Genomic DNA, 16450 nt, shown 5'->3' with positions numbered 1-16450 from the left:
ATCCCTTGAGAAGAGGGAACCAGGCCCCACTTCTGCTGTTTGCCATGGACACGCCAGTCAAGGCTTAGCCATGGCGCCAGAAAAGGCTTTTCAACACCGTGGATCTCAGCAGCAGAGGGGGCTGCCAGGACATGGGGTCCCGAGTCCATTAAAAACAGCAGCCCCTGCTCAAAGGTAAACCACCACTCCACCTGCTGATGTAAGACCAATCCTGCTAGAAATTTAAGAACCTAAAAAGTGCCTGTTCTCACAGCAGATGCCCCTTTTGTGAAACCCACAAGGAGGATCCAAGCACAAGAGCCCTCTTTCCTATTGTGGTCAGGAGCCACTGATAGATTATTCCCTCTCCATGAATTTTTGCCCAATCCTCTTCTAAAGCCATCTAAGTTGGTGGCCATCGCTGCCTCCTGTGGCAGGGAGTTCCGCAGCTTAAAAAAAAGGGAGGGGAAAAAATTTATGGCAGTAGCATAGCTGCCAAGTTTTCCCTTTTCTCGCGAGGAAGCCGATTCAGCATAAGGGAAAATCCCTGTAAAAAAGGGATAACTTGGCAGCTATGGGCAGTAGGCTCAGTGACCCAAGGAGTCTAAAGCAGCGGGCTTGGAACCAGAGTAATTTCCCAGCAGCTCACGCCAACTCTTGCAGCAGCAGCAAGATTTATTTAAGGACAGCAGCAACTATCATGTAAACCAGAGGATCCCAAACTTTTTGGAGCTTCCTGGCCTTGAGTTCCATAATCACAGCACCCCACTGCCTTTTGAAGCACAGCACAAACACACACAAGAAATAATAAAGAACTGAGCTGGGAAGAGGACAGAGGAAAAGTTTTCCTCCATCTCTCATAAGGCTAGAACCTGTGGACCCATGATGAAGCGGAATGCTGGGAGATCACAGTGTTAATCTCTGGAACTCCCTGCCACGGGAGGCAGGGGTGGCTGCCCACCTAGATGGCTTTAAAAGAGGGTTAGATAAATGCATTGAGGAGGAGAGGGCCGTTCTTGGCTACTGGTCACAATGGACATGTTCCGCCCTCCCCAGTCGGAGGCAGCGATGCTTCTGAATCCCAGTTACTGGAACCTGCAGGAGGGAAGAGGGCTGAGCTCTGGGAAGGATACATGGCTGACCTTGAAAGCCCTAAACGGCCTCGGCCCAGTATACTGAAGGATCATTTCCACCCCCATCATTCAACCCGGACGCTGAGGTTCAGTGCCGAGGGCCTTCTGGCAGTTCCCTCCCTGTGAGAAGTGAGGTTGCAGGGAACCAGGCAGAGGGCCTTCTCGGTGGTGGCACCTGCCCTGTGGAACGCCCTCCCATCAGACTTTTAGAAGACATCTGAAGGCAGCCCTGTTTAGGGAAGTTTTTAATGACTGATGTTTTAATGTATTTTTAATCTTTTGCTGGAAGCCGCCCAGAGTGGCTGAGGAAACCCAGCAAGATGGGCAGGGTATAAATAAATTATTATTATTATTATTATTATTATTATTATTATTATTAAAGTCATACAGGGAAGGGAAGCAGCGTGTTGGCTGTGGGGCCCCAAAGCCTCCCCCAAAGTTAGTGCTTCTGAGAGAACATCAAGAAGCTGCCTTCTACTGAGTCAGACCCATTGGCCCATCCAGCTCAGTCTAGTCTACACTGGTTGGCAGCCGCAGCTCTCCAGGCGGCTGTCTCTCCCAGCCCCACTTGGGAGCCTCCTGCTGCCGAGCTGCTGCCATGGCCCTTCCCCAACTGGCCTCTTCTCCCTCCTCCAGGTTCATCCCTCGCCACGAGGACGAGCTGGAGCTGGACGTGGACGACCCGATTCTGGTGGAGCTGGAGGAAGACGACTACTGGTACCGGGGCTACAACATGCGCACGGGGGAGAGAGGCATCTTCCCAGCCTTCTATGCCCACGAGGTGGTGAGCCAGGCCAAGGAAGTGACAGGTGAGCTGGGGTGTGTGTGTGCTGGTGGTGCTGCCGGGCCGGGAGGTGGTGGCAGAGGGGGGGCAGAAGCAGCTTCCTGGCTGCCCAGTGTCAGAGGTTCTGTGTTGCAAACACTGCCGTGAATCAAAACCAGAGCAACACGCGACCAGATGCGAACATGCAATATATAATATCAATTCTTTATGATGTCTAAACAGAACATAGAACTTAACATATACAGTGGTACCTCGGTTTACGAACACCTCGGTTTACGAATTTTCGGCTTATGAACACTCCTAACCCGGAAGTTAGTAAACCAAGGTGCCGGAGGCCTACTGAGCGTCCGATACCTTCGGGGAGGCCAGGACTTCATTCCGATGCCTCCCAGAGGCCGGGGAGCGCTTCTGCGACTGGGTTGCAGCCACGGGAGCGCTCCCCGGCCTCCACGAAGCCATCGGAGCGAAGCCCCAGCCTCCGCGAAGGCATCGGAGCCGGGACTTCATTTCGATGCCTCCCAGAGGCCGGGGAGCGCTTCCGCGACTGGGCTGCAGCCACGGAAGCGCTCCATTAAATTGCTGCTTCAGGGTTTTTTTTTCATCTTCTAGAACGGATTAATCCACTTTCCATTATTTTCAATGGGAAAGTTTGCTTCGGTTTATGAACACTTCGGTTTATGAACAGACTTCCGGAACCAATTGTGTTCATAAACCGAGGTACCACTGTATGAACAATGTAAACAACTCTGGGCGGCTTCCAACAGAAAAATGAAATAAAATAATTTATTAAACATTAAAAGCCTCCCTAAACAGGGCTGCCTTTAGATATCTTCTAAAAATCTAGTAGCTGTTTTTCTCTTTGACATCTGATGGGAGGGCGTTCCACAGGGCGGGTGCCACCACCGAGAAGGCCCTCTGCCTGGTTCCCTGCAACTTGGCTTCTCGCAACGAGGGAACTGCCAGAAGGCCCTCGGCAATGGATCTCAGGGAATGTTGTACTTGACTGCAAGGGGGTTGGAGTAGATGACTCTTGGGGGATCCCTTCCAGCTCTGCAACTCTGATTTGCCCAGTTGTTTTCTGGCTGGAAACCTGAATAAACATAAGGAAGAACTCTCTGAGGGCAAGAGCTGTTCAGTGGAATGGACTCCAGCTGCAAACATGGGAATTCTTTACTTGTGACTCCTGTATCACAGCGGGTTGGACTAGATGACCCCTGGTGTCCCTTCCAACCATTCTGTAATTCCGTGCCCCCCCCCCCGGGCTCTTTGGAATGAGGGCAGGGGGAATTGTGGGACAGAAATTTAACCAAACAATTGTTAGCCCCAAAATGGAAAAACGAGCGAGGTCCCAACCAAAGAAGAATGGCAACTTAAGTTGACAGAATATGCGCAGCTTGCAGACTTAACATATAGAATAAGAGAACGAGAACAACATACGTTTAGAGAAGATTGGAAAACGTTCGCTGAATATATGTGAAATAACTGCGTACAGCTGAAAACGCTGGCAGCATTAAAGATAAATTCAACAGTGTAAATAAGTTTTGATGGATGTAATAATGGAAGGCTGGTTTAGTTTACACAAAATATGCAGGGATTTATGGTATGCAAAATGAACCATGGAAAGAGAAGAAGGGAAGTCATTGATATATGTGATGCTTGCCAGGTTGCCTTTCTCAATTTCTAATCGGAAGGGAGGTCAGAAAGCAAATGGGCCATTTATACAGAGAAGACAAAGGCTTTTGGGGTGTTTCGTGATGGGTGCTGTAAGAATTTGGGCCACCTGAGCTCAGCAGAGATACCCATTTACTGAATCCCATTTGGGGAAAGTTCTTCCAAACTCTGATGCGCACGAGTAGGTGGAGTTGGGTGGAGACCGGGGCAATATGGGTGCCTCTGGCATGCCACCCAGCCTAGTTCCCCTGGGACGGGGGAGCCAGCCTGTGCCTTTTCTGAAAGAGTGGGGAGTGGCGAGGAGAGGAGAACCGCACCTTGACTCTGTGCTGGGTTCCTTGCAGGCCTGAAGCGGAATCCGTGCTGGATGGAGCGCTTCAACGTCCAGTTCTTGGGCTCCGTGGAAGTTCCTTACCATCAGGGCAATGGTATCCTGTGTGCCGCTATGCAGAAGGTGAGGCCGGGAAGAGGGGCTGTGTGTGTTTCTGTCTGTCTGTCTGTCTGTCTGTCCATGCAATGCTTTCTTGGGGCTGCTGCCAGGACAGAGAATCCGACCTGCTACGTGTGGGAATGTTGAGGGTGGCAGGAGAAGATATATTATTTATTAATATCCTTCCTAACTTGCGCTAGCAAATTCCTTTACTTAGCAGAGTTACATTCCCCTTTTTACACGCACAGCAGATAGCTGGTTGCAGGCCCGTGTGAGCCTCTCGCTATTATACAATTCACTCTGTCTCAGATTGAATTGTACGTTCCTGGTAAGTTCCCTTGAATCCCTCTGAAAAGAATAAAGACGCCACCATCTTATTCAAAGTCAATAAAAGAGGTTTACTCACATCAGTTCAGAGTTGGATCCCCGAAGGCAGACTTAGTTACAAATATGTACGTGTGGATCTACCCCATAGGGGGGAATAATCCCAGTGCTTCTGCTAGCTGAGAGCTAGCAGAGCAGTCCTAGCTAGAAGCTAGTCAAATGAAGAAGGAAGTCAAAAAGAGGGAAGGGTGCTGCGTGACTCGTCCTCTTGTTACCTGGACAGGTAAGGTCACGCCCACCTTCCATCACATGCAAAGGGAAGGATGCTCCAGCCAGGAGGAACAGGAAGTTTTGACTGGCTGGACTAAACATCCCCTCGCATGTCTTCTCTAGCATTTCAAGGAATGCTGTACTTGACTGCCTCTCATGGATCGCATCTGCCTGGTGCGATGTCCCCTTGCCCTTTCCCCTTGGGATACGCCCTTGAACTCGGGGGACCCCTTCCCGTCTGAACCTGCACCCCTGCATGCACAACCACCCTCTGTCCTTTGCAGATTGCTACCACCCGCAAGCTCACGGTACACCTGAGACCCCCGGCCACCTGCGACCTGGAAATCAGCCTGCAGGGCATCAAGCTTATCCTGACCGTGAATGAGTACAGCCGGGACGAGGAGGTGAGCGGCAGCAGCAGGAGGCGGCGGCACTGGGGTGGCCTGGGCAGCTGAGAAGGCCTTTGGGGTCCACATTCCCAAAGACTTTGGCGAGGTGCCCGGCCGAGCAGGAGGCAGGATGTGTTCAGGGCACTTGCAAAAGTGTGGACTTGCATGCCTGTGGTCTCACTTGGCAGAGTCTGCTTCTGTCGGAAAAGCCCCCTGCCCAGAGGGAGAACTTGGACAAGGAGGGGCAGGTGCAGCTGTCAGGGCCCTAACGGGGAAGTGGATTTAGAGGGGGAAGGCAGGGGTGTAGGAAGATAGGGGCGGTGGGGGCGGGCCGCCCCGAGCGGCGGGCTCCAAGGGGCGCCATCGCGGGTGCCTACCACGCCCCCAAAATGCACACCACGCCCCGGGAGGTGTGTCACGCCCCTCCGGGAGGTGCACCCCACCCCCGGAACGTGCGCCATGCTCCTCCGGGAGGTGCGCTGTGCCCCCAGGAGGCGCACCACGGCCCTCCCCCACTGGGGGAAGGGGAGACTGCTTCTGCCCCATTTTCCTCTGGCTCAGTCCTACAAAGGAGGAGGAATGGTGTGATAGACCCACATTGCAGGGGACAGGGGTTTGAGCACCCAGTTTGAGACCCAGGTGCCTCCCCTCAGCTACTTGCAGGAATCTCCTCTGCTCATCCCTGCAGAGGTCTCATTTCTTCCTTCCTTGTGATGTTTTATTGCCTTTACCTCTTGGCATAAATCACTTCCGGCAGAGTTAGTTTACGCGTGGCTCTTACCAGTGGCACTTTCTCTAAAAGATAACGCTCAAGACACAGTAGCAGTCCAGGCCATTAGCTCTTTATGGACGGTATGAAGCATAACGATTGCAATATATGCAGAACAGCCCATTTAAGCTACTGGTCCCTGGGTGGCAAACTCCCAAGAGACTGCGATCTACTCACAGAGTTAGTATGTTAGCTAGTCAAAGAGTTTCATTGCCTACAGACAGCCACCCAATCTTAAACAACTCCTCACCCACAATAATACAACCACCAGACTTAACATGGACACTGGTACCAGAGCCCGCAATAAACCCAGATGCCAACTTTGCTGCCACATACACCCGGACAACACCATTACTGGCCCCAACAACATCTCAGACCAATTTAATTGCTCATCTCCTAACATTGTGTATGCCATCAAATGCCAACAGTGCCCTTCAGCTCTCTATATCGGACAAACAGGCCAAACCCTACGCCAAAGGATAAATGGGCATAAATCTGACATCAGGAATCACAAGACAGAGAGACCAGTAGGAGAACACTTCAATCTCCCAGGACATTCTGTACAAAATGCAGCCGCATGCGGCATTCGTCCATAGCTCCTGTGTAAGCAATTAGGCTTCTCTGCTCTGCTTCTGGAACATGCTCCACTTCCAATGAACAGAAACTCACTCAAACCGTTTTCTGCAAAACACCCTTCATCCAAAGATCACAGGGCGGTTTGGACTTGTCGGCCCTTGGCGATATCTCCCAACTCTATGGTTCTATGATTCTAGGCTGGAGGGAGGCTAGGGGCAGCGGTCAGGATACCCAGGAGTTTCCAGTGGTACCCCTGCTGAAGATTTCGGGAGCCCCTTGTGACAAGGCCTTGAGGGGGGGGAGTTTCTTCCTGGGGTGTCCTTTAAGCCCTCCCTCTTCTCGTTCCAGTTTGAGCGCTGCAGTCATTTCTTCCAGATGAAGAACATCTCCTTCTGCGGCTGCCACCCCCGCAACAGCTGGTGAGTTGCACCCCCCTGCCGCTAGGGGAAAAGCCCGGCTCCGGGGGCAGGGCAGGAGGGCTGCTTGCCCCCAGGGCATGAGGTTTCCTTGCTGTGGCACCTCAGCCAGGAATCCCCTCCTTGGCCGCAAAAATACAGCAATGGCAGAGAAAAAGAACTATTCCATTGCCTGCTCTTTCCTGACACCCCAAACCACTGCCTGGGGACTCTTCTTATATTCTTACGTTAAAATTTTAGAGCTACCTTTAAAACTTATGTGAATATCTAGAATTGGCAAAATTGACGGATCTAATCTGGCAAAAATCAAAGGGTAATATCCAGGAACAATGGGACTTTCTAAATGAATACTTAGGGAAATTAGGTCTGGGAACAAAAACATGGTTGTGTCTAGACCAGGCATCCCCAAACTGCGGCCCTCCAGATGTTTTGGCCTACAACTCCCATGATCCCTAGCTAACAGGACCAGTGGTCAGGGAAGATGGGAAATGTAGTCCAAAACATCTGGAGGGCTGAAGTTTGGGGATGCTTGGTCTAGACTAACCCTGCAGGAAATAAAAAGAATGAGTAAATTTAGGTTATTATATGAGAAAATTAAAATTGGACATTATCAAGAGGCAGAATAGACAAATAGAATGAATGAATGCTGTGTGGAAAAGCAGTGGAAGGTTTTTTTTTAATGAATTAAAATATTATATTGCTATGTTATTTTCTCTTTTTCTTTTCACTTTGATATCCTCTTTCTTTTCCTTCTTTTTTCTTTTCTCCTCTTTCTAGTTTAGTTTACGTCTTTAATTTAATATTAATAGATATAATTAGAAATGATATATCTGTAACGTGTAATGAAATGTATGATCTATTTCTTCTTTTATTGTATTTTTATGTTCTTTTATGTTGCTTGCCAATAAGGTTAAAATTTAAAAAAACAGACAGACTGTGATGTATGCGAGATGGTCAGCAGAGGGTGGGCCTTGCAAGATGTCTGGCTGGAGAGGTCCTACCGCTTCCTGCAGTGATGACCTTTTGAGACCCTTCTAACTCTAACCATTTCATGATTCTATGATTCCCACTTCCCTTCCAGCTACTTTGGCTTCATCACAAAACACCCCGTGCTGAGTCGCTTTGCCTGCCACGTCTTCGTTTCCCAGGAGTCCATGCGGCATGTTGCAGAGTGCGTTGGGTGAGTGGAGGGGGTCGCCGAGCGGGTTGGGGACAAGCCCCCCCCTGGAGGTTTTGGGCTGTGGACTGATGGGAGCAGGGCAAGGTATTGAGAGCACCATTTGGGGGAAGGCCGAGTTCTATCACCTGCCGTGATCCCAGCCGATGACCTTCCTGGCCACTTGACAGAGATGGATAATAATAATATAATAATAATTTATACCCCGCCCATCTTGCTGGGTTTCCACTCTTCCAACAAAAGATTAAAAATACAGTGGTGCCTCGCTTAACGAATGCCCTGCTTAATGAAATTTCCGCTTAACGAAAGGTTTTTTCTAGTGGAGGTTGCCTCACTAGACGAATTCATTTTACGGAAAATTCGTCTAGCGAATCACGGTTTCCCATAAGAATGCATTGAAATTCAATTATTGCGTTCCTATGGGCAAAAAAAGAAAAATCCAAAAAAATTCAATGCATTCCTATGGGATTCGCTAGACGAATTTTTCGTTATAAGAAAAGACCCATGGAACAAATTAAATTCGTCTAGCGAGGCACCACTGTACATTAAAACATCAGTCATTAAAAAGTTCCCTAAACAGGGCCGCCTTCAGATGTCTTCTAAAAGTCAGATAGTTGTTTATTTCCTTGACATTTGAGGGGAGGGCGTTCCACAGGGCGGGCGCCACCACTGAGAAGGCCCTCTGCCTGTTTCCCTGTAACTTCACTTCTCGCAACGAGGTAACTGCCAGAAGGCCCTCGGAGCTGGACCTCAGTGTCCGGGCTGAACGATGGGGGTGGAGACGCTCCTTCAGGTCTACTGGGCCGAGGCTGTTTAGGGCTTTCAAGGTCAGCACCAACACTTGAAATTGAATGTGCTTTGTCCTTCCTAATTGGATGCAGTAAATGCTTCTGAATCCCAGTTGCTGGAAACCACAGGAGGGGAGAGTGATGCTCTTGTGCTCTGATCCTGCTTGTGGGTTTCCCATTGGGACACCTGTCTGGCCACTGTGGGAACAGGATGCTGGACTAGATGGGCCATTGGCCTGATCCAGCACACTCTTCTCATGTTCTTATGCTCCTGAGATGGCATCCATCGCCCATGTTCGGATGATGCCAATGACTGACCCCCCCCTCCCATTAAGGGGAGAGGGGCAAGCTCAGGCCAGGTTTCTCCAGTACACACATTACGGGGATGTTCTGCCTCACCTCAAAAAGGATGCTGTAGAGTTGGGGAAAGTTTGGAAGAAGAAGAGTTTGGATTTGATATCCCGCTTTATCACTACCTGAAGGAGTCTCAAAGCGGCTAACGTTCTCCTTTTCCTTCCTCCTCCACAACAAACACTCTGTGAGGTGAGTGGGGCTAAGAGACTTCAGAGAAGTGTGACTAGACCAAGGTCACCCAGCAGCTGCCCAGATTACGAGTACTGTATACTGGCTCTGGCTCTGGAAGAGGGCAACTCAAATCATCAAGGGACCTTTTAGCTTAGAGAAATGGCAAGTAACAGGTGACATGATGAACATTTATAAAATTATGCGTGGCGCTGAGAGAATAGGGGATTTTCTCTCTCTCCCCCTCTCACAATATAATGACCCAAAGAGATCACCCAATGAAGATTCTGGATGAAAGAAAACACTTTAAAAAAATATTTATTTGATTTTTCAAATCAACAGAAATATATCAAACATAAATCATCAAAATAAGATTCCAAGGAATCTCCTAGACTTCCATCCTCCCCTTTGTGGGTCTTATTATTAACCATCTCCTCCTGCATCTTTTATGATGATCAAAATCTTTTACATCTCCATCGTGTCCAAAATTCTCCCTGAAACTACAAGTGTTATTCCAATCCTACTAACGATTTTAACTGTTTACAATGGCCTTCAAGATAAGTTATAAATTTTCCCCATTCCTTCTTCAAATTTTGGCCTTCTTGATTTCTGATTCTTCTTCTTGGCCATTTCAGCAGAATCCACTAACTTCATCTGCCGTTCTTCTTATAAAAACTACGCATGGCATAATATCATGACCCAAAGAGATCATCCAATGAATATTCCAAATGAAAGAAAAAAACTTTTTCACACAGTGCAGTGTTAAACTGTGGAACTCCCTCCCACCGGAGGCAGGGATGGCCCCCAACTTAGATGGCTTTAAAAGAGGATTGGGCAAATTCTGGGAGGAGGAGAGGACTATTGAGGGTCCCGAGCCAGGATAGGAGGGCTCTGCCCTGTCTCCACAGTCGGAGGCAGAAGCGCATCTGAATCCCAGTTGCTGGAAGCCTCAGTAGCGGAGAGGGAACCAGGCAGAGGGCCTTCTCGGTGGTGGCACCCACCCCGTGGAACATCCTCCCACCAGATGTCAAAGAAAAAAAAACAACTACCAGACTTTTCGGAGACGTCTGAAGGCAGCCCTATTTAGGGAAGCTTTTAATATCTGAAGGACTATTGTATTTTAATCTTTTGTTGGAAGCCGCCCAGAGTGGCTGGGGAAACCCAGCCAGATGGGTGGAGTATAAATAACAAATTGTTATTATTATTATTATTATTATTATTATTATTATTATTATTATTATTAATTCTGAAGAAGTGTGCCTGCACACGAAAGCTCATAGCAATGACGAACTTAGTTGGTCTGTAAGTTGCTACCTGTAGGGGACCCAGGTGGCGCTGTGGGTTAAACCGCAGAGTCTAGGGCTTGCTGATCAGAAGGTCGGAGGTCCCGTTGCTCGGTCCCAGCTCATGCCCACCTAGCAGTTCGAAAGCACATCAAAGTGCAAGTAGATAAATAGGGACCGCTCCGGCGGGAAGGTAAACGGCGTTTCCGTGCGCTGCTCTGGTTTGCCAGAAGCGGCTTAGTCATGCTGGCCACATGACCTGGAAGCTGTCTGCGGACAAACGCTGGCTCCCTCGGCCTGTAGAGCAAGATGAGCGCCGCAACCCCGGAGTTGGACACGACTGGACCTGATGGTCAGGGGGCCCTTTACCTTTTAAGTTGCTACTGGAAGGAATTTTTTTATTTTGTTCCAACTACGTCAGACCAACACAGCTACCTACCTGCAACTATGATGATGATGATGACGATGCTCGGATCCTGCATGCTGTTTCCCATTGGGGCACCTGGTTGGCCTCTGTGAGAACAGGATGCTGGCCTAGCTGGGCCAATGGCCTGATCCAGGAAGTTCTTATTCTGTTCTTTGCTCCCATGAGTGCTGACTCCGGGTCTTCCTTCCTTCCCCTTCCAGCCGCGCCTTTCAGGAATATTACCAAGAGCACCTGGAGTTTGCTTGCCCCACAGAAGACATTTACCTGGAGTAGGACCTGAGCCCAGAGAGCCTCCAGCTTCCGCACCCCCTCCAGAGACTCTGACCCGGTGTGCCCCACGATCCTCGACTCCGCCAGCCTCGACACCACCCATGCCACCATTTTTCAACCCAGCACCCTGCTGCAGCAGAGGGGAGGGGTGGGGTGGGGGGTGAGGGGGCAGAGAGATGGGGAGGGCGGCAGGTGCTGGCTGTGTGGAGCTTCCACCTGCCCTCCCCCTCTCCCGGAGCCCCTCTCCCAAAACACCCAGAAGCAGATCTCTGGGGAGGGAGCCTTCCTCCTTGAAGCAGGTTGAGACCAGCGATGGGGCTAGAGGATGAATTTGGGAGCTGGCAGGGAGTGGCGGAGCCAGGAGTCGGCGCTTTCCAGGAAAGCTCCAGCCTTTGCATGGCACCCCCCTTTTCCGGGGCTGGGAGGAAGGCTTGGGGCACAATGGGGTAACCATCACTCTGTCCCCCATCCTGGTCCTCTAGAAACACACTCTGGGGTTGCGGGGAGCTCCCATAACCCCACCTGCTTCCAGGCTAAATTCCTTTCTTCTGTCTGAGGTGTGTGTGGGGGAGGGGGAGGGGAGGGAACAAGGACCCCCCTCCCCGGCCCCTCCAGAGTATGCGCCCATCCCCGGCCCAGGGCACTCTACTCCCCCTTCCCTGCTTCTCGGCCCCCATTGCCTCAGCTCCATGCTTGCCAAGTGGGCTGCCCCGTTGCCACCCCCTGGATGGGGGGGCAGTGCCATAGGAAACTACCCTGCCCCCACCCCCCCTTTCCAAAATCTGCATCCCTTGCTATCACTCACCCTGCCAGGGTTGCGGGAGGGGGAACCGGCTGCATGGGGGGTGGGGTGCTGGGAGCTGAAAGGGGGCCTTTGGGGTGTGTGTGTGTGAGCGATGAGCACCTGTGGGGCAGGTCTCAGCTGGTAGGCTGCCCCCCCTTGCAAGCAGAAGGTCCCCGATTCCATCCCTGATAGCCTCTCCACGCAGGGCTGGTAGAGACTCCCTGCCTGAAATCCCACAGGGGCACTCGGTGGGCCAGTGGTCTCAGGATGTGCCAGCTTCCTATGGCTTGTCCTGCCTGCGGAGGGGTGGGAGTGAAGATGCCCCGCAGCACCGACCATTCATAATCTGGCGGATTCCCCCGGAGGATGGGGCAGGGGGGCGATTGATCTGGATCCGTGGCCCATGGCCAGCTGTGGTCTCGCCCGCAGCCCCCTGTCCTTCCCCCGCGCTGCCATCTTGCCGTTCTTCCTCTGTCGCTGAATCAGAGCATATCTGGGGGGGTTGCTTGTCCGGCTCAGGCGCCCTCTTCTCTTTCTTGGCCTTCTCTCCACCCGCCTGCCCCAACCCGTGCCCGCCACAGCTATCCTTGCCGCCTCCTGCCTCGCTCCCCCCCCCCACTGCTGTGCCTGGTGACCTCCTTTGCTTGCCAGCCCCGCCTGTTTCCACTCAGTGCTAGCTGACTGACGTAGTGCTCACTGCTGTCCGTGTATGTAACGACGATATTTATCCGTAACCTTAACCGAGCAGCGAAGTGACCTGTACAAACCCTGGTTCAAAGGCCCTCCCTTCTCACTGCCTTGTCATGGAATGGAGTTGGTCTTTCAATAAAATATACGCTTGGTGTCACCACATGTTGTGCCTTGGTCTGCTCTGTCTTGTTTTTCCGTTTTTGTTTTATTAATATATTTATTTATTGTGACGCATCACCCTGATCTCTGGGTGGTGAGAGAATCCAGGAGTTCACGGCGCTTACACCCAGGGTTTGTTTTCCTTGGAACAAAGGTGCGGTTCAGACACTGACGTCTTTAGGATATATGGTTTTATTTCCACACATAATACAACCTGAGCGGAGTGGAGTCCCGAATTTGGCACTTTGTACGTCCACTTCTGGCAACTCCTGCAGCCAAGCTGGTGCCGTTGCTCCGCTTTCTTTTGGACTACATCAGCGAGCCCAAAAGGGTGAGGGTCTTGTTATCTGGGCAGCCCAAGGCCTCCAGACACACTGCCCAGCTGTCAGGCTTTGGGGGATCAGCTTCCTCCCCCGTGGCAGTAAATAAGATCAAACGAAAGGAATGTCTTACCAGTTAGATTCTTTAATAATCACAGTGAGAGACAAAAGACCGTGTTTCCCTAGAACTGGCGGTGCTCCCAATTAAGGTGCACACCCCCTCCATCCCTATTAATCTATGTCACTCCTACATTTTGTAACTTGAGCTTGTACCCTCTGCACTTTCTGTTCCGAGACTTTCTGAGCTCTTCTCGACCTTGGGGTGGACAAATGCTGTCTTTTCCTAGCTGTTTCCCATCCAGTATTTCCCAGCTTCTGTCTTCTGAACTATGCCCCTCTGCAAACCACTGCTCCAAATCTATGCAGTCCTGGGAAGATTCAGGATCGTGTGTGTGTGTGTGTGTGTGTGTGTGTGGCTCCCACCATCCCTCCTCGGTGCAGTCCTCCTCAGCATGGTCCCAGACACCAGCCTTGTGCCCTAGAGAGGCCACTTCAATGCTGTTAAGACCGCAGAAACAACACATGAGGAAGCTGTTATAAGTTACCATTCTCTGCAGCCACAGTGAGTGCTGCAACTTCACCCCTGGAGGCGCACTCCATTGTCTCTCAAGACAGGTGGGTGCCAACAGCAGCAACAACAATAACAATAACAACCTGAGCATAGGAGGGAGCAAGAGAACAGGAAAGAGGGACTCCTCAGGGTCAACCCTGACGCTGGAGGATGGCACTGGGGAAGTGCGAGTTTCTCCTCCCTCTCTCACGACACTAGAACTCATGGATGCCCAATGAAGATTCAGGACAGATTTTTAGGAAGTTCTTCTTCATGCACTGCCTAGATAAACTATGGAACTCTCTCACACACGAGACAGTGATGGCCACCAGCCTAGAAGACTTTAAAAGAGGGTGAGAGAAAATCCTGGAGGAGGAGAGGGCTATCCATGGCTTCTAGCCACAATGGCTCTGCTCTGTCTCCACAGTTGGAGCAGCAATGCTTCTGGAAAACCACAGAAAGGAGAGGGCTCTTGTGAAGAAGAGGAGGAGAAGAAGAGTTTGGATTTGATATCCCGCTTTATCAGAACCCTAAGGAGTCTTAAAGCGGCTAACATTCTCCTTTCCCTTCCTCCCCCAAAACAAACACTCTGTGAGGTGAGTGGGGCTGAGAGACTTCAGAGAAGTGTGACTAGCCCAAGGTCACCCAGCAGCTGCATGTGGAGGAGCGGGGAAGCGAACCCGGTTCCCCAGATTACGAGGCTACTGCTCTTAACCACTACACCACACTGTGCTCGGATCCTGCTTGTGGGTTTCCCAGACCTGGCTGGATCCTGGATCAGGTTGACCATTGGCCAGATCCAGCAGCCTCTTCTTATGTCCTTACAAGGGCAGCTCCATGTGTTGAGGCTGCCAAGGAAGTCCTGCCAGGGGCACAGGATGGGACAGGGCTAGATGCATGTTGCGTTGCAAGCAGAAGCTGGCCTTTCCGAGAAGGCGCTTCATTTTGTTGCGGCCTTTTGCTGGATCCCTTCTCATGTCACCACAACCCACCTGCAATTCACAAATTCAGTCCCAGCCTATAGCAGCCTGGCACGGATGCCCTCCAGACAGGCCCATGCCAAGGGTGGGGGATGGCTGGGTAGACTTGCCCTGGGTCCCCCTTTTTTATTTAGTTTATAACAGTGCTTCCCCCCCACCCCAAAATAGTGTTTAGGGGCTCTCTCATTTTGACTCAAGAAAACCACCATTTTATAGTTCAAATTTGGGGGAAATAAATACAGCAAATGGACAAAAGTACAAGGATTCACAAAATGTTTAGGGGCATGTGTAACCCTGCGTACCCCCAGAAAAAAATCGCCAGTTTATAACTTTATGCCTTCCTCTAGATAGTTTGAATTTATAGCACCCACCAGTGGCCACATCTGATGGAATGTGGTTCAAAACAGCTTGGGGAAGGCACCCTTCTCTGAAAACCCTACTGCTAATATGTGCAACCCTGCTTTGTTCTCGATTCTGACAGCGGTCTGTGTGTGTGTCTGCAAGCTGCTAGTCCATATTGACAAGAGCATAGCTGCCAAGTTATCCCTTTTTTAAAGGGATTTCCCCTTACGCTGAATAGGCTTCCTCGCGAGAAAAGGGAAAACTTGGCAGCTATGGACAAGAGAGGTCACAATGATCCTTTTAGGTCAAAAAGGCAGCTGCAGTGCTAAACTACTCACTGCTGGAAATACCTGTTGCTACTCCCGAGTAAGGAACAGGAAGCACATCTAGAAACCTTGCACAACAGACTCAGCCTCTTTGGTTTGCAGCTGGGAGCTCATGCCTGAACCAATCCTGGCTCAGGCAGAGTTTGTTGCTAGGGGAGAGAAAGCAAGATTCATCTCGGAGCCTTTTGCATCCGACTTATTCCTCGCATTTCTACGAGGATCACTGCCCAAGCCTTCAGACCACAAACCAGCCTAACAAAACAGCAGAAGAAGCAATCGTAGAAGGGAACCCAAAGCGTCACCTAGTCAAACCAGCTGCAATGCAGAAATTACAACTCAATAATTCCTGACAGGTGGCCATCCAACCTCTGCTTAAAATCCTCCCGTGAAAGGGAGTCTGAAGGAGTCCGCTCCACAGGCAAACAGCTCTTAGCTCCCGGAGGTTCGTCCTAATCATGTTTGGTCAGAATCTCCTCCTTTGTAATTTCCATCCATTGGTTTGGGTCTTACCCTCCGGAGCAGCAGAAAGCAAGCCCGCTGTGTCTTCCACGGGTCGGCCCTTCAGATATTTGAAGATGGCTATCACCATCACCTCTCACCATCTTCCTCAACTGTTCCTCATAAGGTGTTGACTCTCTGTATTGGCTTTCAGTTTATAGTCACCATTTCTGTTTGTTTCATGGCATGTACACCCCACCTCTCTCTCCAAGGAGCTCAAGGGGGCATGCATGACTCTCCACCCCCCCCATCCCAATTAATCCCCCAAACAACTCTGCTTTGAGGTAGGCCAGGCTGGGAGGCAGTGGCTATGACCCAAGGTCACCCAGTGAGAGCTTTATGTCCAAGTGGGCGTTCAAACCCTGGTCTCCTAGGTCAGTGGTGTCCAAACGTTTTACAAAGAGGGCCAGATTTGATGAAGTGAAGGGCCGTGAGGGCCAACCAAAGTTGTTAATCTTTTTTTAGGATTAGAATCATAGAATCATAGAGTTGGAAGAGACCCCAAGGGCCATCTAGTCCAACCCCCTGCTGAG

At 50.6% G+C, this 16450-nt stretch overlaps 1 protein-coding gene across 1 annotated transcript in view; it reads left to right on the top strand.

Moving 5' to 3' along the window:
• The window catches only part of MAPK8IP2 (mitogen-activated protein kinase 8 interacting protein 2), a 46768-nt gene extending 35406 nt beyond the window's left edge, over nt 1-11362 (top strand). The window contains exons 7-12 of the mRNA XM_060279308.1: nt 1749-1921; nt 3912-4021; nt 4876-4995; nt 6674-6744; nt 7823-7921; nt 11139-11362. Of these exons, the coding sequence (XP_060135291.1) occupies nt 1749-1921; nt 3912-4021; nt 4876-4995; nt 6674-6744; nt 7823-7921; nt 11139-11211 (646 nt within the window). The 3' untranslated portion in view covers nt 11212-11362. The remainder of the gene's footprint in view (nt 1-1748; nt 1922-3911; nt 4022-4875; nt 4996-6673; nt 6745-7822; nt 7922-11138) is intronic.
• Nucleotides 11363-16450: the final 5088 nt, after the last annotated feature.

The sequence above is a fragment of the Zootoca vivipara genome, chromosome 10 (assembly GCF_963506605.1).
Source record: "Zootoca vivipara chromosome 10, rZooViv1.1, whole genome shotgun sequence".
Taxonomy (NCBI): Eukaryota; Metazoa; Chordata; class Lepidosauria; order Squamata; family Lacertidae; genus Zootoca; species Zootoca vivipara.
The sequence above is the reverse complement of the archived record's forward strand: the minus strand, read 5'-3'. Positions and strand labels throughout refer to the sequence as shown.